Here is a 27,696-nt window from a genome sequence, read left to right on the forward strand (position 1 = left end):
GGATCCAGAGGAGGGCATATAGGGCACATTCCTTTCCAACAAACGCAAAAGTTTAAGATTGAGATACTCTTTAAAAACTAACAGAACTATTTTCATTTATATAAGAGTATACTTATAGTTTGTTGCTGCAGATGGAAGTTTTCATACTGAGTAACAACTCTCTAATGCAAACCACAAATAGCTACACAGCTACCACATACTGTACAAGCAAATTTTCGAGACATGTCATTTTCACAGAATAACAAAATTCAGGACTGTTTTCATTTTTCACTTAGATTACCTCTTTATATAGCATAGAACCTAATTATCTTGATAACTGATCATTTTCGAGGATGAAAATTTCATGGACGACTAAGCAACTGCAAAATCCAAAATATATGTTAGTACCCATGCACAAATAGTCAAGATGTATAAAAAGGGCACAACTTTCAAAAGCCTTGGTGAAAAAAGTTGCAAACTCAAAGGTGGCAGCCATGAAATGGCTGCAATGATGTTAATGATAATAAATTTTAATAATGCACACATTTCATGGCCACCAACTTACTTTTTCACCCAGGTTTTTGAAGGCCACAACCTTTTATACAGCTTGACTATAATTATTGTGTGTATTTCATTTCTTAAATACAAAAAGCCAACCATAAACTGGCTTTGAGGCATGTTTTAAGATAATCATTGTTTCAATCACCACCTCAATTCTACTCATGTCTAATGAAGGCCATTCAGAGAGAAATATTTGCTAGAACTACTCTACATGTATAAAATTGTCAACAGATTCTGAGAGCACATCCCTAGACCTCCCTATTTCAGTACCTCTTCCCCAGTGTTGGGAGTAACGTGTTACATAACTTTCGTGGTAGCTAAGTAATATATATAACGAAATACACTATAGAATGTGGTAATATAACTCATGTTACTTTACTTACAAATGTAGCGCGTTACCTAAGTAATATAGTTACTGTAACGAGTCTAATATTACGTAATATTATTACTACAAGTAACGAAGTCACTAATCTCATTAGTAATCCACTAAGTAATACCTAGCCACAACGAAGTAATGAAGCCTACTCAATGAAGCTTATTCACCAGCTTCTTACTTATAACCAAGATTTGCACATTGCCCAACAACGAAATCATGTCATGTGATAAGGTGGTAGTTTCACACATAACAGCTTAAGGCTGTGGACACAAAGTAATATAATATGTAATATTATTACATTTACTTTATTTTTTTAGGTAATATGTAATTGTAACTAAATAGTTCTGTTGCTGTAATATGTAACTAGTTACTTTTACAAAGTAGCTGTCCTAACACTGCTCTTCCCCTGGTGTATCCTTTCTTACTTGTTAAATTGTGGATTCATCCTGTAGTAAAGTTTACAGTACAAAGAAATATTATTAGGAATTTTGAGTTCCATAGCTATCATAGAAATAAAACAAGAGAGGTCATTTGCAATACATATTATGCTGATTTAGTGCTATAGACTAAAGTAGAATTAAATGTCCACTAGTATACCTTCAGGTGTATAATTATAGGTAACCTCCCTTGTTTAACTACTTCTTATTTCTATTGAACTTAAACTTCTTTAACTTAAAATTTTTGTACATATGAATACTTGTTTGTTTACTTATTGACATAATATGACTGGTTAACTTGTGCATACAGTATCTGAACACATGCCTCAACCATTACCTACTGAGAAGTGAAGTGGCTATGATGGTTTTCAACCATTTTCAGCCTGTTGCATAGCGTTATAAACAAAGAACAGTACAAGAAGGATCTCTGTAATCAATCCATTCATGACAAAAAATACAGATAATTCCAGCTTTAAACGTGGTAGTCAGTAGAAGGAATCCATAATGCACTATCATGAATCAAGACCTTGGCACTGTCAACACAAAGAAATGGGACACAAGGAGGACAAAAGTAAGTTCATGATACATGCATTGTATGTTCTGACATACCATGGTATGTCAAAAGACACTAGTTGGCTGAAACAATGTCTAATAGTAATAATAGGGCTGAAGTAATTATGCTCATGATTCTTTGCATTATTCTATTCTGGAAAATTATGCTCCAAAATTTATGCATTATTCTTAAAATTATTCAAATAGAAATGTAGAATTGATTGTTTATTTATAATTCTATGGTTAACAAGATATTTCATTGCTCTAATAGAGTAGTATGCAAAAATTAGGATTGATTGCTTTATTAGAGTATATATAGGTGAATGTTCTATTAGAGTATCTCGATCTGGTGACTGTTCTAGTAGAGTATATCGATCTTTCATTCATGAATCTTGAATAATTCTTTCAAAATGGCATAATGCTAAAATAATGATTTTTCTAACATTATGCTGAACATTATTCCGGCATAATCACCGCACCTCTAAGTAAAATCCTCAAGCCTGTAACCTACAGTTATGATTGTGTCTGAAGGTATCAGTTCTGTTGAATCAAAATTTAAAATTACGTAGCAGCTTATCAAAAGTATTTTTAGCCACTCTGAAGACAGTTTCAGACTTGAGTCTACTTGCCATTACTGCCAAAGGCAAGGTATTGTGAGGCTGATTATTTTTATGTGAGAAGGTACAAAACAAACCTCCCTAATCAGCTACTGTACTGTATTATAAGACATAAACACATTATGTGGAAACTTCTAATACTGAGGAATCTGACTCAATAATCCACTCTTAATATTATTTTTGAAGAAGAACACCAGCTAATCACTTATGTATGTACTCACTATACATAACTGTGTACATATGTGAATCGCATGAGTATGTGTATATTAATGGATCATCTACAGTCAGTCAAGTTCTGTTGCTATGTCTGACTGTACATACTATAGAAATCAGTGACAGATATAGTAGGGAGAGGGCTGGAACAGTTACATAGAACTCTTCCCCTTTCCTTTTGAGAAAAGGCCTTGGTTACTTTTTGGCTGAAGCATTCGACAAATTGGTGAAACCAAAGTCAGTTTATTATCAAAGACACTACATATGGGATAGTTGAAACATAGGCACATGGGATTGTTCTGATATATATGCTCTCAGTGAGGTATATTCCAGTTTTAAAAATGGAAGGAAATAGTGGACCTACATTTATCCTCTTTTTGGAAGGTTTTTGTCCAAAATTGGTGTAGAATTGACACATTTCTTCTGAGCAAAATGAGTACTAATCATCCAAATTTGGATTTATTAATCTTCCACTTTTGAATTTGTCATGAAATAATCATCCAGATTTGGTTTCTTCATTATTATGAGTAAATTCCTCTCTCTACAGTATAGGTAATGATATTTGAGAACCATGCAGGAACCTTTGAGAGAGTATTATCACTGCATTTCTCCAACAGTAGCTACTATTTTACAAGTACAGTCCAACAAAGCGCCTCCCCCTTCATTTCCACAGTCTATGTATAAAAATCAATGTGATTATGTGAGACTATGTTTAATAACAGTGGCAATAACATATTATACTAGTTGAATGCAAGCAAACAGTACTGATAGTTATAGTGTTACTTTTTAAGTTTTTATGAATCCTTAAGTTTTGCAGGCCAAGAACAATTGTATGTGAAAGACAAAATTTGCAGCCTTCATGTGTGCAATGTGGCCTTTGATTTTCTACTGTCAAACATTTGCCTGTTCATTTATTTGAGAATTAAGTGATGTCAGGTGTTCTTGTGCATAAATGTCCATGCTGCATCCACTTGAGCACCCTGTGTGTCCTCACCAATGAAACCTGTCCATTTTTTAAAAGATTTTATTTTGAAGTATCACTGGTTCACGATTAATTGTGTACTGGTGTAGCTTGCAACTGTTGTCATGAATTACTGTACATACTCGGGCATACTGCAGAATCAGGTTAATAGTAATTATAACTCAAATGGATGTCTTGGAGATTCATGCTGCTTCAATATTTGAAAACCAAAGCATATAACGTGGCTGCAGAAAAGTGTAAAGATTCCTGGTGTTGTTGACTTGGGGAAAATATTTCTGTAGAAGTCCTGATCTTCCTTGTGTGATTTTGGACCTGCTGCATAGTGTCATGACCTTTTTATCAATGGTAGGCCAGGAAAACAATTTTCTTTGCAGTGAAAATACCTCTCAAAGCTTCCTGATTCTCAAAACGTTGTTACCTACTGTAGAGAGAGGAATCCCCTCAAATCCCTCTAAAAATGAAGAATCCAAATTTGGATGATTGTTTTATGGTAAAAATTATCATCCAAAAGAGGATGACTAGCTACAAAAGTGGAAGACTATTTTATGACAAATCCAAAAGTGGAAGACTAAAACAGTCCACATTGGATGATTATTGCGCATTTTGCTCACTATAGAAGAAACATTCATTACCATCCATTTTGGACTAAACTTATATGCTAATAAAAACCTTCCAAAAGTAGATGAAAATAGGTCCATCATTTCCTTCCATTTTTGGAAGCGGAACACTATATATATGTACCTTGGTCCACAGTACAGTTAACATGTAGCATTTCCATAGCATTCTAATAGCCCATGGTGGACGATTGATCATATAATTTCAATCACTGGATAAATTTTATATACATGTCTAATAACTTCAATTATGGGTTGGCAGCAGGTAACATTACTATGTTTGCTTAAAAGAACACATGATTCCATTCTTTACAGAGATTCTGCCAGTCTCAGGAGCATATATTTCAGCTGCTGATGCACTGCTGTTAACTCTTCTCATTGTCCACATTTACAACCTAATTTCCTCTGACATCATGCCTCACACTGCAAGTGGCCATAAGACATACTACCCTGTCACCTTCAAATTTGGTATAGGTACAAGATAGTGCACTATATAACAACATGTACATCTACTCAAACATCACTAGAACAATTCTCTTCTGAAATGCTACCAAAGCCCCTGACACTACCACCATCATTCTGCTGCCCAGTCACTCACACACACACACACACACACACACACACACACACACACACACACACACACACACACACACACACACACACACACACACACACACACACACACACACACACACACACACACACACACACACACACACTAATCAGAGAGTCTCATCTATGTTTGACAACCAAATAGAATCGAACAATTCCACATGGTGCAAAATCCTTCTGCATTAAGGTACCACACTCAATCCCTGGCCATTTGTTTACTGAAAGATGAGCTGGATTTACTGCTGTCAAAAAAATATTTTTGCTCCAATCAATATACATTCACAGAGTGGTGTGTGTATCAAGTGAGAAGTCAATTACTACAGCCATTTCACAATATCCCACACCAACTACCAGAACTGGCCTTTGCTCCTTCTTGGACCAGTGAACTTCTTGGACATGTCTCCAGCATTTTGATCCTTGTCTGATGGCTTACAATTTTACAAGTGGATAAATGGAAGTGTTAGGATAAATGGAAGTGTTAATGATGGTCATGATGCTCTGTCCGGTGATCCTGTATCTGACCCTCACATTGATGATGCCTTTGCAGAGTGTGACCCACATTATGAACCAGTCTTGTCTTTTGTAGAATTATGATTCATCACCACTGAGTACATACAGATGTCAACCTAAGACAGCCTGAAATTGCAAGAGGTCCACTATCATGCCACACAAGATCCAGAATACCAACAGTTGTACAACATCATGCTAAAAAGTTTCCCAGATCATTACAGCCAACTTCCACAGTCATGTAGACCACACAGTAATGCATGCAATTACCTTATACCATTGATGACAAATTGTCAATGATTGTCTATAGATATTATCTATGAATGTTGTCTACTGATGCCATCGACAACAACATGGATAAAAAACTAATGTTGATTTTGTGCAAAATTTTCAAAATGTGTGATTCATAAATGGCCCTGCAAAGTCAATAATGTGGTAGTGGTCAGGGTTTAGAAGGCCACAAAAGAGAGTTCTCATAGGTTAGCTCTCATCATTTGACACTCTGTGCAGCCTTTCACCATTTATTCAATGTCCTTGTCTATTTTGGGCCACAAGATTAATGTATGGGCCAAAGCTTTCATTCTCTGAGTGTCCCCAATGTAACTCTGGATCAGCTTCTATTAGCCTTCACTAGATACTAAAATTTGGAATCCTCGCCTAATGCAACCCTCAAAACAATACAGCCTATGTTACCAATATGGCTTCAATTCTAGTTGGGAACAATGGTTTGGCAAACCCTGTTGAATAAACTAGACAACCTGTAGTAACACTCAATCTTTGACCACCTGTTCCACAGGAATTGATTCTAAGATTAGAACAAATACTGTAGCTGAATCCTCTATATCACCAATACTCAAATTCATTCATGGGCTACCGGTTTTCAATTGATTCAGGAAGCAGCAGCCTATACTACTAAATGCAGCTGCATTACCACACTATGAGCAGTAAATGTGTGGTATACTCATAACCAGCTAGAGCTAATGCCCATCTCTGAATTCATGTCTATAAATGTCCTTACCTATTCCATGAAGGATACAACAACAAAAGAAATATTGCCTAGCTAATATAGTAATAACTATTAGCTATGCAGTAGCTGATTAAAGGAACAGGTTGGAAGCAAATATGAAAATAAATGCATGTTAATAAGTGGGTCAAATGATAGCCATATAGTGACAAATGTGTGTACAGACATTGAAATTATGACACCTATCTGTAAATCTTAGTTAGTTCTGATCAATATATTACTATAGCAGTACAACTTAAAGGTGATTAAGTGAGAAATTTGGTATATCTGTTGAACACCTAGGTGTGGTATGATGTAGCCATACAACTAACTACTCCTGTTCTATTAAATAGCTACAAGATATTTTCTAGTCCAGTGACTGATTAGTTGTATTGTACAGAGTGAGAGGATGGCTCTGTTTTTAATTGTACTAGTTTTGTGTACATATCAGGGTGATGCAACGTTTGGATCAGGATATTTTAGTAAGTGATTAATAACCTCTCCAATGTGTATACTATAGTGAAGGGCTGATATTATAAAAGTGGTATAATGTATAATATTAAGAAAATATAGGATATAACATTTAGCTAGTGATAACATACATGTATTATGGTTTTGCTTTGATGGGACAGTTAGCAGTGTATGGGTTTACCTGTTATCTATCATTGATGAACACTTTTATACTATGGTAACTCATCTACTGTAGCTATAAGCTGTACAATCCAATACAGTATCTGGTTACATGTATTAGTGATGCTTAAAAATAAAAGTTTAACTTCATTTTCTTGACAGACAGTAATAAAAGAAAAAAAAATTCAAAGGACATGTATTATTCCTCATAAACCACAATTGTATGAACTTGTGACAGTGGTATCTACAACTCTTATACTTGCTTTAATAACTACATCAATTTTTCTGAGGAATCCAATAACACACAGTGCACAAAAATGATTGATTCAGGTGAATTGTTTCTTTGTTGTGTAGGAAAACCGTATGTAGCTAATTCCTTCAGCCAAAGTGAATATAGTGCAAGAGAATCAGATGGAAGAGTGGCTGTTACTATTGTGGCTTCCAGATACTACTTCTATGGATCATTTTCAGTGAAGATCAAGTCTAGTGTGAACACTAAATTAACACCATATGGTATGGTAATAGTGCTAGTCTACACCTAAATCTTAAATGTGTTCAATTAACATTTTCTTTTTGTAGCCTCATCATCAGATTTTGATGAAGGTACTCAGGTTGTATTATTTTCATCCAGACAGACAAAAGCAACTGCCTACATTCGTATTAACAATGACAATAAAGTTGAGAATACTGAAGCATTCAAAGTTGAAATATTAATATCACGTGATGTATATGACAGTGGAGTAAGGTTTGGTACAAAACCTTCAGCAACTGTTTATATTAAAAATGGTAAGTACATGTAGGGATTCGATAACATTATCAATTTTTAATGAAAATTAAATGAAAAATGTATTTCTTTTGTATGTGCATAGATGACATAGCTGCTACTCATCCACCAAATCCTCCAACAACCTTACCGCCAACAAGCCATGAAGGTAATCATTTGTAGCAAGCAACACAGGACAAGGGGGTAAAGAGAGGGGTTTTGTTAAAATTTAGATTTGTAATATGAACCAAGCACAAGGCAGCAGATACAGTAAGTTGTGAGTAGCAATCTGTAGTACATCACAACAATTATTGTAGTTTCATTCATTTCTCAGAGAAAGAACTAGAGAGCCCTTTCAGGAAAAGGTTTTGAAATTTTGTGATACTTTAATAGAGCAGCTAATCATATACTCTAATAAAGTCTTCATATAAATATCCATGCATTAATTAAAATGAGAAAGAAGTCTGTTGTTAGAAAATGATGTAGGGTTTTAAATTGTAGGGTTTTACATTTTCAGTGGGGAACTTACTGATCAAATTGATGTTGTAAGCCTAGCTTTATTATAGTCTTCATGGGGATTTTTTTGTGATGTCACTAAGATATGTACTTGATATAATATAGTCCTAGTAGAAATCAAAATTCCTTATAAATCATCCATTTTGTTAATGCGTGTTAGTATGTGTAACCCCACTAGCTGTTTCTCAGTGGTTATACAAATAATATAACTCACTATCTATATGTAGCTACTAATTCATGCATGAGGTATCATTTTAATCCATTTGAATATTCAAAGTTACTTTCTCACTCCTGGGGGTGGCCCTCCCATCAGTAACTCAGTACTGCTGTTGGAAATTCGTTTTGTCTGTGCTCCTACATGCCATCATATAATAAGTGTGCATATACCACTATAGACCACTGAGTTTATTCCTTTAATACTTTATAGCTGGGGTGGAAAAAGTCCGTCTTAGTCAGAAAGTGTACAGGGTGAAGGAATCTGATGGATTTGTTGTGATCAAGTTACTTGTTAGTGGATACAGGAGGTCTTCAGTACAAGTTGGAGCTAGAGCATTTGTACCAACCAAATTTGACTTATCAGCAGGTTAGTTTTTTGATGTGCTATAATCATTAAATTTATCGTAGTTTTTGTATTAACAGCTGATGGCAGTGACTTTAAGATTGGCTATTATTATTTTAATTTTCCCCCTCATGCCAATGAGGCTACCATTATAATTCCTATCTTCAATGACAACAGTGAAGAGGAAACAGAATCTTTTGCAGTTAGTTTGCTCCAGAAAGACAAAGGAATACAAATTCAGGTTCCTTTCTTGGCAGAAGTCATAATAGAAGATGGTCAGTGTACACTTTATTATTATTTATTATTAACACTTTACAGTGACCAGCGCTTGAACCCTGCATTTGAATTTTAAACAATTAACTACTTGTAGTATAGTAACATACTTATCTATAACAGCTGCTTCAAACTTACATTGGTTCATTGGTTTCAGTTCCTAGATACTGTATAAACATCAACTCTAGAACAGTTTCCTCTGTGGACTGTTTAGTAGTACAATAACACAATTAGCAGTTTATCATTGTTAGATACTGTATACTTAGTTATAATTTATTCTCAGATGATGAGCGACCTGAGACTACTACACCACCTCCACCACAAACCACCATAAAACCAACTGATCCAAGTCAAAAGCCAGATGGTAAGTTTTACAATGTAATAATGGCTCTTTTCAATAATACTGTATATATCTACATGCACACAGATAATATTATGGTGCAGTTCAGTCAAGGAGAATACATGGTTGATGAATCTGCTGGCTATGTTTCATTAAAAGTGATACTCAGTGGTCAAAGATATATTCCAATTTCATTCAACTACAGAGTATTTGTATCAAACACCGAATTCAAAGGTTTGTACAACATTTGGTGTATAGAATAATTGTCATACATGTAAGCACCACCAATACTATCCATCACTATGGGATAGTTTTCTTGTAATTACTGTATCAACGTTTGTACCTTCACAGCAAGCAGTGCTGATGTACAAACTGGTGTATTCTTTGCTTATGTACCTGGAAACCAAAATGTGATTTATATCAAAGTTCAAATATTTGATGATAAACTGTTGGAGGGAACAGAAGCATTTGGAGTACAGTTGTCCATACCAAACCATCATAAAGCAAATGGTGTAAAACTAGGAGATCCTTCAGGTGTCACTGTTTTCATAAAAGATGGTATGGTACATGGAAGAAATATTAAATTATGTGCATTCAACTATTGCAATAGATGAAAAACCACCCTCCACAAGGCCTCCAACCACAAAACCACCTACCATAAGACCACCAACATTGTGTGAGTTAAGTAATTACTTAACTTACATCCAATCTGCGTTCATTTCTATTAGCACGGGTCAAGGTTCATATCGAGAGATTATTCTACACAGTACAAGAATCATGTACTATGTTATCAGTGACACTGGTGGTGGTGGGAGAAGTAAGGGAAGAATTTACAGTCGGGATCTATGCTGTGGGTCACTACATACCATCAGCTAGAGGTGCAGGATAAATATTTATAATTACATGACATTCCTTGAAGCAATTGCAAACAACATTTACAACTTCTGTGTATGTGTTTGCTAAGGATATATCTGTAATAGGAAAGAGAATGTCCTGTACTGGATTAATTGGTGATTTTGCTTTTTACACATATAGCTGACGTAGACTTTGAGAGTGGCATTTATCGGACAACCTTTAAGCCAGGACAATCAAGGAGCAGTGTGTGTATTGTAATCATTGATGATGACATCAGGGAAGGAAATGAGAAATTCCGCTTGTTGCTGGCCATTCCCAAAAGTGTTCAGAAGAATCTTAACATCTGGGCTGGCAAACCATTCTTTGCTGATGTGAAAATAATAGGTATGGTTGGAAAACATATACTGCCTATTTGCATACCAACGTCAACTATACATGTTTATGTTATACTATGTATGTATGATCCACAGATGATCCTGATGATAGTATGAGGTTACCAGTTCAGTTACCTCCTACAATGGAAGAAAGGGCCACAATGTGTATATGTAAGGATCGTCCTACTCCATCACCAACTACTCCACCTCCAGTGATCACTACCTTTATTCCTAGTCCTTCCCCCTCTCCCCCACCAATAATAATGGTATCATTTAAGGAGAGTTCTTATACTACACCAGAGGGAAATGGTAGCATCACTTTTGCTATACAATTATCACAAGCTTTTGATGAACCAATTTCTGTAGAGTTCTGTACACAAGAGTCTGACCCACTATCAGCTGAAGGTATATTGCATGGAACTTGATAATAATAGTGTTTGTGCATTTTACTGAGTTCATAATGTGTACCTAATATGTTTAAATTGTAGTAGGCAAGTCTACACTAATGTAGGGTGGTGGTAGCAAGTTATTATACCGGCCCTTAACCAGACATCTCTGTGTATACACAATGTATAGCTGCTGTTCTATGTTTAAACATGTGCTGAAATATTGTCTTTTTTACAAAGAGGCATCAATATATATTATTGCACTGGTCTATATTTATACCATGACATAATACATTAACCCTTGTGTTGTAGCACTTCTGTGAAGTCTCTATAGCAGGGTCTAAATTAAGTAGATCCCCATATTTGATTAAGGTCTCTTTTTAACATTCTAAAAGTTCATTGCACAAGGTGCTTTTCCAGATACAGGGTACTTGTAGCAAAGTATATTAAGGAAAGTACCTGTTGCAACTCCCTTAAACAATTGAAGTCCTACATGTTGCTTTTGTTTTAGGTGTGAAGTATAATATTTTGTATCAACTTAAAGAAAGGTCTTTATATAGAGAGACTTACAAGGCTCTATGAGATTTAGAGACCTTGGTTTTAGTAATTTATATAATTAATACCTAAATGTGAATAAAGTAGTTTGTTGAAATTATCAAATCACTCCCTATACAGCTTTGCTACATGAAATTTTATACAATATAATATCTTTGTATATATTGTACACAAGCTTTTGTCTATATGCATACAATGCGATTTCTCTTTGTTTTGTAACATCACACACACACACACACAGACACACACACACACACTGGACACTGGTGTCAATTGTGTAGCTGGAGGAGACTACACTGCTATTTCAAGTGAAACTCTCACATTTGCTCCTGGTGAAACATGTGTGTCAGTGGTTGTTAGTGCAACTGATGATGAAGTGCATGAGAAGGATGAGACTTTTGTTGGGTCACTGAAGACAAGTAGCTCAACTCCTGATAATGTATTAATTGGGGATCCATCCATGGCAGTTGGTACTATCATTGATGATGATGATCTCAGTAAGTCTTTTAAAATGACAAAGGATTATACTTGTTTGAACTATCTAAAGGAGCTAGTGCATGTATATGATTTTTGTGAAACGTTTGGTTCAGCACTTTTTGTGAAATGTTTGGTTCAGCAATACATGTGACAACCAATTCTTGGATAAAAGCTGTGTTGATAGACAAGAGTGACTTGTATATGGTTTGCTTAATTGGAATTAGAGACTTGACAGTTCAGCATGTACAGAGTTTATTTTGGATTCAGTTGATCATTTAGCAGTATGTCAGTGCTGCATAGATCATCAAGGTTTGTGTTTCCCACCAAAAATGTCAACCAACTTTGTGACAGCTGGTCAGTATGTATTACCAAGCCCAATCATGACTCAAAGAGTAGCCCAAAAATTTTTGGTCAGTTTCTACAGAATTTTAAATTTGTGATTTAATGGATTTAACCACTGCCTGACTGAATGTTATCTTCAGACAAGCACAACATAACAATATTTAACCCTATGGAGCTACAGTTAGTTGCTGTCATGTGCCTTTTGGTGTACTGTTATACAGTGTACTGTAGCATCACATAATTATATACTCACTTTTTTTTGTTCTTTGTGTCCCATTCTGTCTTGTTTACAGCACAAAGGTATCGATTCTCTTGTGAGAAGTGTATCAATAAAGTACAAAAGAATAAAGTGGGAATAGTCTGTAATTTTGGCACTATTCCTACAAAATTTAGAGTAAGCAGAATGAAGTTTCAGAACTTTTCTCCATATGGAGGCTGTATTACAGAAAATATGTAGCTGAAATAGAAGTGAAATGGCAACTTTCTGTAAATTTTGGGGAGTTGTTTTGCCTCATACATTGTGTGTCATACTCATGGAAATTCACTAATGATATATTACAAAAGTGAACAAAGAGTTAGCAAAACTGTAGGAATCATTACAATAAATAGTGCTTAAACAAGGGAGATCATCACCTGATTCCCAGCCTACTTTTACATTAATTATAATAATGAAAGCATTGCTAAAGTTGGGATTAAATTGTTGCACGCTAGGTGATGATTTCGCTTGCTTAAGCACTTGATAATGTAATGATCCCTACTAGTTTATAAAATTCTTAATTTTTCATTATCATACAGTATGATAGTACTGTATAGTAGGGACCACAAAGGTTTGGGCATGGCCCATGAAAAACATTACTCAAAAATCAGCCTTAATTTTCCCTGACGACAATGAGGCAATATTGGTTAGGTAAAACTAAGCCCAAACAAGCTTTCAGATTGACCCAAAATGCTTTCAAAAAGTTGCCATGGAGTTTAAATACAAATTATTAAACGGAATTTTCTATTGACTGACTGACTGACTGACTGACTGACTGACTGACTGACTGACTGACTGACTGACTGACTGACTGACTGACTGACTGACTGACTGACTGACTGACTGACTGACTGACTGACTGACTGACTGACTGACTGACTGACTGACTGACTGACTGACTGACTTGACTGACTGCCTTCAGACAAACATAACTCGATAATAGCTATGGGCTTGATATTTTCACTGTTCAGACTGCCTTCAGACAAACGTAACTCAATAATAGCTATGGGCTCGATATTTTCACTGTTCAACATCACTTTAGCCGGCCACGTGCCTTTTTGGCATACCACATTATGTACAATGCAGTCTTAATGTACTTACCAGTGTCCTCCTTTGTGTCTCATTCATCTTTGCTGACAGTGAAAAGTGTCGATTTGGCAGTAGTGTGTGATGGCCTCCCTTTGCAATGAAAATCTTCCGTATTTTTCATAGTGGCTACTTTGATTGCAGAGATGCTTTTCGAACAGTACTTGATTCGTAATGCTATGTAATGGGTTGAACATAGCTGACAATGAAGTGTAATGGATACTTCACTTTTCAGACAATAATTGGTAGCTGGGGCGTGCAGCACCATTTTTTTTTCTGTTGATGCAGCATGCATAGTCATAATAGTTTTATTTTACAAAAAAGTTAACAAACAAGTGCACAAAAAATTGGAATTTTCAACTAGAGTGGAACCATAATAGCACATCGATAAAAAGTACCGAAACATGCATAGTATTAAATCACAGTAAAACAATAAGAAGTGTCATAATATATATGTACTAGATAAAGCACTGCCACGAGTGCTATATGGGAAAAATAGCATGAAAAGAGTGGGTAAGAGACAAATATAGCACGAGGCAAAGCCGAGTGCTATATTTCGTCTCGAGACCACTCTTTGAGTGCTATATTTTCCGTATAGCATGAGCGAAAGGCAGTGCTTTATCTGGTATAGTGAACTGTCAATTTGAGGCATACACAAGATACTCGAAACAATTAGAAACTCACGGAGTAGTGTTATCATTGGTAGAATAGGTATTGCGCCTGTGTTTCACGTGTGTTGCACTGTGCTGCACCTTCATTAGTCGTTTTGTGAGTCTAGTCCATCTTCTCAATACTAAAACTTTTGATTGTGGTACTTTAATAAGCATATTTCTGTGATATTCCTAGGACTCATCCGTTTATTTGAACAAAACGTAGTAAGAACGTTCATTGCTGCTGACCACAAGCAACCATCATCGAAATCTTCAAGTGTGTCTATAAATTAAATCCAGTGGATTTACTCTTACTGGTTGAGTTGACTGGTCAGCTGGTGCAGTCATGCTATCAGCCTACACTGACTTGGTTGATTGGTTGTACTGGCCAGAATGAGTGATTACTCACTCAAAGTAGGCTATCAGCCTGCAAAATAGACCTGGCAGTTCTATAACTACCTGATATACGTAGAACTGTGGTCTATTAAAGTGTTCTATAACTTCCCAATATAGAACACTTGTGCTTGTATGATGAATATAGAACTTTTTTTTTGCTTTGATCCTCCCACGCAAAGTTATATATATATATATATACTTGATTCACTGCAATGCACTACAGTTACATATTAATAACAACTATTAAGTGTCCACTAGTATATCTGCAGGTGTAGGTGACCTCCAATGCTTCCCTACTTTTTTCTGTGATCCCTAACCAAAGTTGTTTGCTTACTTTTTTAATAACATTATTATGACTGGTGAACCCATGCATACCACATCAAAAGAAAGGATGGCACCAGAGGTAATGTTTTAGACTGAACTCCCCCCTCTATTAATTACTGACTCAAAAGTTGAGTGGCCAATATACTTTGCTTTCAGCTGTGTTCAGCCCATTTCGCAGCTTTACAACAATGAACAGTAGGAGAAGTGCCTCTGCAATCAATCCAGTCACCACAGAAAATATGGATGACTCCCATTTACAAACATAGGCCGGAAAGCCATCGAGCTACCGTAAATCAACAACACCTTAGGCTGTCAGCAAAAAGAAATGGGACACAACAATGGCGGATCCGCCCCTGCACAAAGGAGGACAAAGGTAAGTCTATGATGTATGTATTGTACGTACTGAGGTATACCAAAAGATGCCTGTTTTCTAAAGCAAGGTTGAACAGTGAAAAAATCAAGCTAGTAAGTACTCTTAGCTGTTGTGGAGTTATGCACCTATCAATGTTAAGCCCCACTTCCCCTGGTACGGGGAGAGTGGGGATATAGTGGGAGATTTCACCTGGTAGAAAGTCAAATTCTCTAATCTGGGGATAAATTGTTAGGTCAAATCCTCACACCTATGATGGGAGGATTTGACAAGGAGCTTCAGTTTAACCATGTACCACAAGTAAACACATTTTCACCACTTGTTCAAATTCCCCACCCTTGGACACATTTAACCTTCAAATCCCTTCCTGAAGCCTGAAATTGCCCATACTGGGAGGAGTGGGCCAGGGCTTAACGTTAACATTGATTGGTGCATTACACTAGTCTGAAGGAATCAGGCAGGCTGGCAGGTAGTTAGCTATATAGTCAGTCAGTCGAAAATTCCATTAATTTCTTTTTCTAATTGTAGCGATCTATTGGAACATTTAGAGTTGTACTGAAGGCACTCTTGGGCTTGGTTATACCTAATGAATGCTGCCAAAGCATCAGGATGGTATTGTAAAGCTGATTTTTGGGTGGTTTTGTTTGGCCAGAAAAACCCAAATCTCCATGTTTCCTAATATACAGCATTACCATACTGTATTACCCATATCTGGTTATCAAACTGTTGACAAACACTCTGTTGTAAATCATATTGACTCTTTTAGAATAGAAAGTTAGCTTTAAATGTCTTGTAGAATTTGAAATAATTACACCGATTTTTTAAATACATATTTAGAATTTCCTATTTTGCCATGTTGTATTGCTAATCTTACAAATTTATTAACAGACATAAAATATATAGTTATGTAATCTTGTGTATACATAGTTGTCAGATTCCTGAATGACACTAGTAGTGCAGTGGAATCTGATGGTGCCATACTGTTCACTGTCATATCACTGGTGACATCTGATAATCCATTTACTGTACAAGTCTGTACAAAGGAGAGCGACCCTGTCTCAGCTGAAGGTTTGTTGTAAATGTATAAGCTCCCCATTTAGATATTACTGACAATGGATACTGTACAGTGTACGACAGCTAGTGCATATTTTGCAGTTACTAAAATACGTTTTTGCCTAGTCTAACTGCAAAACTCTCTAATAGAACATACACTAATTGATATATTACAATATATGGGCCTACATGATAGTCTTTATGTTTATATTTTATTCCCATCACTAGCTGATCTAGACTATACTAGTGTGGTGACCAACATCACATTTAACAATGGAGATAACAGTCAAGTCTTTGCTGTTCCAATCACTGATGATGATATTGCTGAAGCTGATGAGACATTTGAAGTTTTTCTGAAGAACTTTCCAGGTGGTCCTTATAATGTGATCTTTGCTGATCCATCAGTTGCTGTGGGGACCATTTTTGATAATGAAATACCAAGTGAGAACACAGCACCATTATGGTGTTGAAGAAATGTATTAATGTGATTCTCCTATTAGGTGTGGAGTTTTTGTTCAATTCAACTACAGTTGGTGAATCTGATGGTGTTGCAACCTTCACTCTTATTTCATCATTTCCATTTGATGAACCTTTCACTGTTCAAGTCACTTCAGGAGAAACAGATCCAGTGTCTGCAAGAAGTATGCATGCTTTGACACCCTTAACATATTACAGTACAAGAATCATTAAAACATGTATTGGTCATAATAATTATGTTAATCTATGTATCTGCTGTGGAATTAAACAAATTATTTTTTATTACAGAGGATGATGATTACATACCAACTGTGGTTAATGTAACATTCCCAGCTAGAGTTACCACAGTTGATATAACTGTACCAGTTGTTCCTGATCTTGTGATTGAAGACACTGAAATGTTTTATGTGCGAATAGATGAATTGCCAGACCAACCTGTAACAATAGCAGAGCAAAACACTTCACTGGGTATCATCATTGATGATGACACTCCATGTAAGAAATTACTAAGTTTAATTGCATTAGTATATAACTGTGTAAGAAACTAAGTTTATTAAGTGATAACTTTGCAGTGACTGTGAGTTTCAACACTACGGAGGTCAGAGATGTTGAGTCATCTGGTAGTCTGAAGTTTATTCTAGGAACCAACATACCAGCTTATGTATCATTCACTGTACAAGTGTGTTCAGAAGATGCTAACTTGGGACCTGATTTGGAATTGGCCACAGGTTAGTGTAGATTATGTACTGTACATAAAACATGTACAAGGACATGTAATGTGATGTTTTGGTATTGTAGTGTATTGTTTTATAATGTAGACTGTGTCACAATTTTACTGGTTGTATTGTTTTGTAGCTGATGATGATTACGTTTCTGGTGCCTTTGATGTCGCATTTGGTGTTGGAGACACTAGTGTAGAAGTGTCCATTAATATAACTGATGATTCTATCAATGAAGGGAGTGAAGCATTTGGACTAGTTCTCAAGACAACAGATGATACACCAGACTTAGTGGAGATTGTAGATCCAATGAGAGCCACTGGTATAATAGAGGACAATTATGATACTGGTTCGTATATATTTGTTATAATCTGTAGTGTGAAAAGGTTAACAGATTTTTATTGTAATGGATGGTGAAGTGTCAATTCATTGATCTCTTGCTCTAGGCCTATTCTTGTATAAGGAAATGAGTTATAGAGCAAGGAAGCATATAAATTATTGTAGCTCATTATTATGTTGAAACATATCTGAATACATGCTATATGTTATCCAGTCTGCAAAAAGGGGTCTAATAGCCTTTTCAATTGCATGCACTTGGCAACCTGTAACTTGACTTGTGAATGTGGTAACTAAACACCCTGAAATTTAGTCCCCTTATACCCTTAACATAGAGCACTATGGTTTGGTGTAATATGAAGGTGATAGGTTGAAAACATAAGGAGTCATGATTAGTCAAACTCGACAATTTGGAAAGGCTGCAAGACCCCTTTTTGCAGACTGGGTCACATATCTACTTTTATATATGTATAATATGTTCTGTTGTATAAACACTATTTCTTCTTTATTAAATGGTCAATTCAGCTCATGCAGAGGTTTATTTTAATCAACGTCACTATTATATAATGGAGTCTGATAGATATATAGCAATCAACATTGTGATTGCAAGAAAAAATTTCTACCAATCTTTCTATCTTGAAGTAAGACCATCCTATATCAGAGGAACAGAGTCATCACAAACAGGTAGCTATTTGTTGATTAAAATATGCCATGTACCTGCACCTTTCAGCGTCTTATACTGATTTTGACAGCAAAACTCAGTACATTGAAGTTCAAGCCCAACAGTCAGTAGTGACCACAAACATTTCCATTTACAATGACAATTATATGGAAGACACAGAAGCTTTCCATGTGGAACTTGTGGTACCACCAAGATCAGCATATAAAGGCATCCAGATAGGCAAGCAGGGAATTGTAACTATATACATTAAGGATGGTATGTTGATGTAATATACTTCCCTAACAGTGAATTTATCTTTGTGCTGAACATGTGCATTTCTTTTTTAACCTGAACAAGTTCTATGAATTTGCATACTTTAGCCATTTTTCAATTGTTACTAAGCACTTCAGTGTATTGCACATCAAGGCTGCAGATCTAGCAGTACATGACCAGTACAGTTTTGGCCATGCCAACTTTTAGACAGTTGCTTAAAATGCAACAACAGCATGTGCAATTAACAAAATGCACAAGTGCGATTAATGGCTAGCCTACTCCAGAATAGCCAGGTATTCCTTCACTGCCACACCACCAACCAACCAACTAGCCAGTAAGGCGTACCATATTTTCTATGATGTAGTCAACAATGTGTATTATGATCTTGTATTTCATAGGAATAGTTTTCACTAAGTAGCATAATAATCACTAGTATGGTAAGCATCAAGTTTGAAGGTAAAAGTGCTCTGAATACCACTTCAGAAAACAATTTTTGGGGAGTGAAGCACCTCCCCAGACTACCTATATTGAGCTGCTTTGTAGCTCAGTTACATTCAACAACTGTGGTACTTTTTATTCTATTCAGATGGCCTTACCATCATTGCAGTGCTAGATCCAGCCCTGCACATATTGCTCATATTTCCTTATTTGCTTAGTAGGGCAAGCACACATACATACAATATACAGCGTGAGATATACTGAATAGTAGTGTAGTAGTTTAGAGGAAGGAAATACAAAACTATGATTGCTATTTTATTTTTGTGATGATAAAATTGTTCTTATTGTAATAGATGATGTGTCACTTTCATTCTCCCAAAAGATAGTAAAGGCATTTGAAAATGACAATCTTATCCAATTTACTTTGTCATTACTGCGGCCACTTGATTATCCTTTTGAAGTGGAAGTGTCCACTAGCAATATCTCAGCATTTGGTAAGTATATATAAACTGATGATGTGAAATGTGTATCGTACAATCATACATATGTAATATGTAAATATGAAGAATGACAAGAGCTGTTAGCATGCATGGTGTGTGTGTGAGTGATGGGGGGGGGGGGTCAGTATGTGACAAGCCTAGGATACTGCCTGATGGTATCACTTGGTACACACCAACCTGGTTCCCCTGTGGAAATTTTGCAAGCCTCCCAGGGAATACTGAAATTTTCATTGAGGAGAGGCACAACTTGGTGAATATTGTCATAATGCCAGAGCACATGCTGCTGGAGTTCAATGGGTACATGCACTCACTGCACTGGTGGGGTGGCTGTCCACTTTTTCTGCTGTGTGTCCCTTCCAACTAGGAAAACTGAGAGGGTAGAAGAGAATAAGGATAGAAGAAAGTGTGTGTGTGTGCTTGTGTGTGTGTGTGTGTGCTTGTGTGTGTGTGTGTGTGTGTGTGCATGCGTGCATGTGAGGCATCATAGCCAAGTGGTTAGGGCATAGGCCTAGTGATCGAAAGGTGTCCCAAGTTCAATTCCCAGTTATACCACTTTGGTGTTGTTGTTTCCTTGAGTAAGAAACTTTACTCACATTGCTCCAGTTGACCCAGCTGTTAAAATGGGAACCTGGTGGCCTGGTGTCAACTAGGGAAGCAACCACCTTTACCTGTGTGACATGGCACAGACCTTGCTGGTTACTAGTCCTGCCCCAGGATGATTTACCTGCGCTGACTCATAGCACCTGAGTAGTGCATAGGTGTCCCAGCGCTGGTTCATTGGGTTGGCGTGACCATGACTGCGAACTGAAGGCTTTGCTTTTACTTGTGTGTGTAGTGTGTACACATACGCATGTGTGTATAGTGTGTGGGTGTGTTTGTAGTGTGTGTGTAATGTTTGGGTAGTATGTGTGTTGTGTGTGTGTGTGTGTGTGTGTATGTGTGTAGTATGTGCATGTGTGTACGTATGTGTGTTTTTATGTGTGTGTACATATGTGAGTTTTATATGTATGTGAGGCTCATACAGGCAAATCCTCCTGGAGCAGGGCTAGTAACCTGCAGGACGACTGTCCATGAGATGTATAGAACCTGAAGTTTCACAACAATTCCAACACTGTTAAACAAGACAAGGACATTTGGGTATTTGCTTCCCTTGTTAACAACAGGTGCCCATTGATGTTACAGCTGGGTGAGCTGCTTCCCCAGGCTACCAGGTCCTGAATATACAGCTTGGTAGACTGGAGCAATGTGAGCAAAGTTACTTGCTGAAGGAAGCAACCACAACACCAAATTGGCTTAACTGGAACCTTTTAAATACCAGTCCAATGCCCTAGCCACTTGGCCATGCTTGCTCAAGTGTCTGAGTGGTGAACAGATATCCCAGTGTTGGTTCACTAGGCAGTTGTGCATGTATGTGTGTGTATGTTGTGTGTGTGAGACCACCCAGCTGTAACATTGATGGGTACCTGGTGTTAACTGGGGAAGCAAATTCCAACCATTGTCTCACATAGTCGGTGAAAGTCCAGGTGAGACTTTAAGTGCCTACATCTTCACTTGTGAGTATGAGACGTAGTAAATCAAGGGCGGTTTTAGGGGGGAGGGGGGGTTGGGGTTTCTAGAAACCCCTTTGGTGTTGGGCTGACTTCAGAACTGCTGTCCAGCCATTTGGCAGCTATCTATTAGCTAATATTGTACTGATTCTTCACTGTAGCACCCAGTAGAATACAACACATGAATTATCATAGGCGGTGGAAACAGGGGGGATGGCAGGGGTCCATGGCTCCCCACTTTTACAGGACAATGCTTGTAAGAAAAGATCGATATACTCTAATAGAGCAGTCAGCCATTCTAATAGAACAGTCAATTACTCTAATAGAACAGTCACTTGGATTATATCTTTTGAAGAGTATAAGTAACTACTTTAGAAATACTCTATCCGTGCTTCTGAAATGTGAACTTTTCTTGGAGGCAAACCCCCAGACCCCAATGAATATCATTCAAATCTTCTAGTTATACGCTTTAATCTCAACTGTTTCAACTTCATTGCCAAAGTTGGCCTGCATTTTGGCCTGCTCCCCTGCCCCTGATTATACTCACCAATACCCATCTGTTAACTGATGCTATCACTGTACTTGCAGTAAAACTTAAGAAGGATATCCAAGTGAAAATGCTTGATACCCACCACTGAATTATTATATTTTGCACATAGCCAATAACCAATTTTTAAGGAAGGTTTCTTGTTGTTAGTAGTAGACCTTCCAAGACTACAGAACAAACAGAACTGAGAAGGTGACTCTCATGATGGTAGTTCAGCTAGCTAGCTAGCTAGCTACTCAGAAAGAGATCAACATAGCTACTTAAATGTGCAGCTAACTTGTCTGACAATTTTATTAAAATAATGATATCACAGCAGCAGGGTGCTGATAAAAACAATTTTAAAAACTTGACATTTGCCATGCAAGTAAGTTCAAACTGAATAAAATTTATGCATACCCATAAAACTATCTTGTAATTCTGCGGGTGCAGAATACAGTAGCTATTCACTAGAATATTGGATGATAGTGAGTATCAGTATATCAGATATGTAAAATAACTATTGTGTAGTAGTATAACACATCAAAGTTTTATTAAATATTAAGCATTGTAATTATTAAAACCTTATCAGCGTCTGGGTAGACCCCTGCCCTAAGTCTTACTACCACTGGAAAACCTCCTCTGAAAATCCTAGATACCCCCTGCCTCCTGGGGATTACTACTGTAGTCCTACCTCAGGGATTTTCCTGCACTGGCTCATTGCACTGCACAGGTGTTGAAGTGCTGGCTCACTAGGTGAGTGTGACCATCCCCGCACAGTAGCCAATAGCTTTACTCTATTGTTTGTTTGTCTGTGTAGTGTGTTGTTGCATGTGTGGATTATGTGCAGATGTGTGTATTTATTTATGTATGTTTGAACAGTATGTGGCTGATGTAAGCATGCCTGCTTTTGTGTATAATACCTTATCAAGTGTGTAATTATTGCATTGTTAATATGCACATCTGCTAACTGTAACTAGGAGGAGTAGATTACAACTACTTTATGAGAAGTGTACCATTTGTTAGTGGAAGCTTAGCTGAGGTAGTCATTGTTGATCTCATCAATGATGATATAGCTGAACCCACTGAAGAGTTTCAGATTGACATTACACGAATTACTCCTGGATCATTACAACTTGTTGGAAGGGACACCACGGCATCAGGAATCATTTTAGATGATGATGGTAATATTCACTTTGGCTTACAATACATACAGGCATGCAGTAGCTGCCAGCTGAGATTGAAATTTTGCTAAAATTAATGTAGAAATCAAGACACACGATAGTGTGTCGTGCGGCCCAAGAAGCCGGCGCGCCACACCGTGAGTATATTAACAGGAAGAAAGAAATCGCAATTTTCACACCTATGTAGCTCTGTGATCCCTTATCCGATTGGAACCAAAGTTGCTAGAGACGTGCCGCCCAGTTAGGGGAGTCTACATACCAAATTTGAAGAAAATCGCTCCAGCCATTTCCGAGATACGAGCGAACAAAATTTCGTTTTAATTTCTTCGTTTTTTTCTTCTTCTACTTCTTCATTTCGCACACTTCGCAAAATCCGCCATAAAACACGAATGCGTGCTCGGATCGGGCTGAAATTTGGTACACTTAAAGGGCTCATTAAGGCGGATCTGTGTACCAACTTTGGTAGGAATCCGATGAACATTCACAGAGTTATGACCGCTTATTTGCGTAAAATAAGGTCGAAGGTCTGTCACGCCTACAGAGTAAACCCCTTGGAGGAATCAGTTGAAAATTGATATGTAGATGGAGCAACCATCGTAGGAGTGCCTTTTTGTGGTTTGAAAGGAATCGGAATAAAGACCATGGAGATATGACACAAAACCCAACCTGTGTCAAAATTACGCGATCGATTTTTATGAATAAAAAAACTATTAGTTTTCGTGTCTACCAGGCAAACCGCTTAGAGCAACGAGCTGAAAATCAGTATGTAGCTGGAATAATCATCATGGAAAGTTCTTGCAGTAGTACAGAAGAATCGGAGTACAATTCACTGAGTTATGATTCGGAAGGCAACTATGTACAGCAAATGCGAGATCGAGATACTCTAATAGAACAGTCACCCTAATAAAGCATTCAGCTGCATGTATAATTTACTCAGTTATAATACATTGCAAGTTATTCTGTAGGGAATTCAGCTACAAACAAGTCACTCTGTAGTCAGACCAGCTAGAGGAAGGTACCTAATAGAGAGTTCAGCTACAAAGAAGTCATCATGTAGAGAGTTCAGCTGAAATAAATCACCCTGTAGAGAATTCAGCTACAAACAAATTGCCCTGTAGAGAGATCAGCTAGAAGAAATTACCTTGTAGAGAGTTCAGTTACAAAGAAACAATCATGCAAAGAGTTTAGATGCAAACAAATCACCCAGTACTCAGAAAGTTCCGCTATGAACAGATCACACTATAGAGAGTTCAGTTAGAAACAAGTCATCCTGTAGAGAGATCAGCTAGAAGAAGTCACATTGTAGAGAGTTCAGTTACAAAGAAACAATCATGCAAAGAGTTTAGCTGCAAACAAATCACCCAGTAAAAAGTTCCGCTATGAACAGATCACACTGTAGAGAGTTCAGTTAGAAACAAGTCATCTTGCAGAGAGATCAGCTAGAAGAAGTTACCTTGTAGAGAGTTCAGTTACAAAGAAACAATCATGCAAAGAGTTTAGCTGCAAACAAATCACCCAGTAAAAAGTTCCGCTATGAACAGATCACACTGTAGAGAGTTCAGTTAGCAACAAGTCATCCTGTAGATAGATCAGCTAGAAGAAGTCACTTTGTAGAGAGTTCAGCTACAAACAAATCACCCTGTAGATAGTTCAGCTAGAAACAAGTCACCCTGTAGAGAGATCAGCTAGAAACAAGTCACCCGTAGAGAGTTCAGCTAGAAAAAGTTACATTGTAGAGAGTTCAGCTACAAAGAAACTACCATGTAGAGAGTTCAGCAGCAAACAAATCGCCCTGTAGAGAATTCAGCTACAAACAAATCACCCTGTAGAAAGATCAGCTAGAAGAAGTTACCTTGTAGAGAGTTCAGCTAGAAACAAATCACCCTGTAGAGGGTTCAGCTCCAAACAAGTCACCCTGTAGAGAGTTCAGCTAGAAGAAGTTACATTGTAGAGAGTTCAGCTACAAGAAACTACCATGTAGAGAGTTCAGCAGCAAACAAATTGCCCTGTAGAAAATTCAGCTACAGACAAATCACCTTGTAGAAAGATCAGCTAGAAGAAGTTACCTTGTAGAGAGTTCAGCTACAAACAAATCACCCTGTAGAGAGTTCAGCTAGAAACAAGTCACCCTGTAGAGAGATCAGCTAGAAACAAGTCACCCTGTAGAGAGTTCAGCTAGAAGAAGTTACATTGCAGAGAGTTCAGCTACAAAGAAACTACCATGTACAGAGTTCAGCTGCAAACAAATTGGCCTGTAGAGAATTCAGCTACAAACAAATCACCTTGTAGAAAGATCAGCTAGAAGAAGTTACCTTGTAGAGAATTCAGCTACAAACAAATCACCCTGTAGAGAGTTCAGCTAGAAACAAGTTACACTGTAGACAGATCAGCTAGAAACAAGTCACCCAGTAGAGAGTTCAGCTAGAAGAAGTCACATTGTAGAGAGTTCAGCTACAAAGAAACTACCATGTAGAGAGTTCAGCTGCAAACAAATTGCCTTGTAGAGAATTCAGCTACAAACAAATCACCCTGTAGAAAGATCAGCTAGAAGAAGTTACCTTGTAGAGAGTTCAGCTACAAACAAACCACCCTGTAGAGAGTTCAGCTACAAACAAACCACCCTGTAGAGAGTTCAGCTAGAAACAAGTCACCCTGTAGAGAGATCAGCTAGAAACAAGCCACCCATAGAGAGTTCAGCTAGAAGAAGTTACATTGTAGAGAGTTCAGCAGTTTAGCTGCAAACAAATCGCCCTGTAGAGAATTCAGCTACAAACAAATCACCCTGTAGAAAGATCAGCTAGAAGAAGTTACCTTGTAGAGAGTTCAGCTACGAACAAACCACCCTGTAGAGAGTTCAGCTACAAACAAGTCATCCGGTAGAGAGATCAGCTAGAAGGGTCACCTTGCAGAGAGGTCAGCTACAAAGAAACCACCCTGCTTCATCTTTTCTTCTTCCTGTGGTAAAGAAAAAATGACAGGTTAAAAAGTCCTAAAGCTGGCCATAGGCCGGCTTTGGGGTATACAAATACAAAAAGAAGTGAAATCTAATCCAAAACAGCCAAGCTGTAAAAAAAGGGTTCGGCCCTGAGAAAGGCTATGGTGAAAAAAGATGTGAAATCCAAAGTGGCGGCCAAGAAATGGCTGTGATGGTAGGTTAATGGTAAAAATTTTAATAACAACAATTCAGGTGAATTTGGTGCTGCTTGGTCTTGGCACAAAATTCACCTGAATTGTCGTTATTAAAATTTTTACCATTAACCTACCATCACAGCCATTTCTTGGCCGCCACCTTGGATTTCACATCTTTTTTCACCATAGCCTTTCTCAGGGCCGCACTCTTTTTTTACAGCTTGGCTGTTTTGGATTAGATCTATACTTACAGTTATAGTTCTAACAGTTTTAAATTATATATACACCAATATCAAGCATTTTTGCATAAATTGTATACAGCACTTAAGGATAAATTTCGGTACCATATTTTTCTTAAACAGTGAATGTTACAAAAATAATAACAATATTTGAAAAAAATATTGCACTAGTATTGTAAAGGCCTATAGCTGCACAGTGGCATAATGTTGTGGTCATGCACCACACCATTCCACATGATATATGGGTCGCAGCTACAGCACATGAATTATGCCTGCTCGAAGGCATGTACAGGTACGTGCTTGCATTTTTATAGTGATATTTGTAAAGCTTGTGAAAAGAAGAAATGATAGGCCTAAACACATTACAATACATTCTACATTATAGTCCCCAAGTAAATACTGTGTATATGTAGTAAACTATAATTATGTACAAAAAAATTAAATTTGTTATGTTTCATACTATAGAAGTTACCGTAACATTTGAATCAGAAGAGTACAGAGGTTGTAGTGCAGATGGTGAAATAGTAGTGACACTAAGAGCTTTAAAAACTGCATCACTTCCATTCAAAGTGAACATATGGCCAGTGGAGTTGCCATACTATGTGCGTGAGCGTAATCATGCCAGAGCCAATGTCGACTTCTCAGCTAACCCTGTAGTTATTATATTTTATCCTGGAGAAACATTAAAATCAGGAAGAATTGTTCTGTTTCAATCTGATCAAGAGAGGGGTGTAGCCTTGAAACGTTTTTATATGAAATTAAAACCTCTCCAAAACAGAGTCAACGTTATTGTTGGCCAGCAGCAAAATTCCATTGCAACTATTACCTGTTAAAAAGATGAACAGTATTAAAAACTTAGCATTGTTTTGTTTGACATGAATTATTGTGTGTAATAAGTTTGTATGTGTTTATTTTAAGTTGCTGCCTGAAAATGCTATAATATGTATTTGCAATTATGCACATCCATAGATTACTATTGTACAGAACATGGCACACATCATCCGGTGGA

At 37.1% G+C, this 27,696-nt stretch overlaps 1 protein-coding gene across 1 annotated transcript; it reads left to right on the top strand.

Moving 5' to 3' along the window:
• Positions 1 to 6,865: 6,865 nt before the first annotated feature.
• LOC136253843 (uncharacterized) lies at positions 6,866 to 27,693 on the top strand. The gene is made up of 25 exons (XM_066046503.1): positions 6,866 to 6,938; positions 7,441 to 7,599; positions 7,666 to 7,872; positions 7,956 to 8,018; positions 8,793 to 8,948; positions 9,005 to 9,199; positions 9,481 to 9,561; positions 9,625 to 9,771; positions 9,889 to 10,095; positions 10,148 to 10,213; positions 10,266 to 10,415; positions 10,573 to 10,776; positions 10,863 to 11,171; positions 11,989 to 12,204; positions 16,536 to 16,676; positions 16,890 to 17,102; positions 17,162 to 17,302; positions 17,427 to 17,633; positions 17,711 to 17,866; positions 17,994 to 18,206; positions 18,719 to 18,877; positions 18,924 to 19,130; positions 19,919 to 20,059; positions 23,116 to 23,319; positions 27,153 to 27,693. The coding sequence occupies exons 1-25, from the start codon at positions 6,866 to 6,868 to the stop codon at positions 27,518 to 27,520; spliced, it is 4,383 nt and encodes a 1,460-aa protein (XP_065902575.1). The 3' UTR covers positions 27,521 to 27,693.
• Positions 27,694 to 27,696: the final 3 nt, after the last annotated feature.

Source organism: Dysidea avara, chromosome 4 (assembly GCF_963678975.1).
Source record: "Dysidea avara chromosome 4, odDysAvar1.4, whole genome shotgun sequence".
NCBI classification, from domain to species: Eukaryota; Metazoa; Porifera; class Demospongiae; order Dictyoceratida; family Dysideidae; genus Dysidea; species Dysidea avara.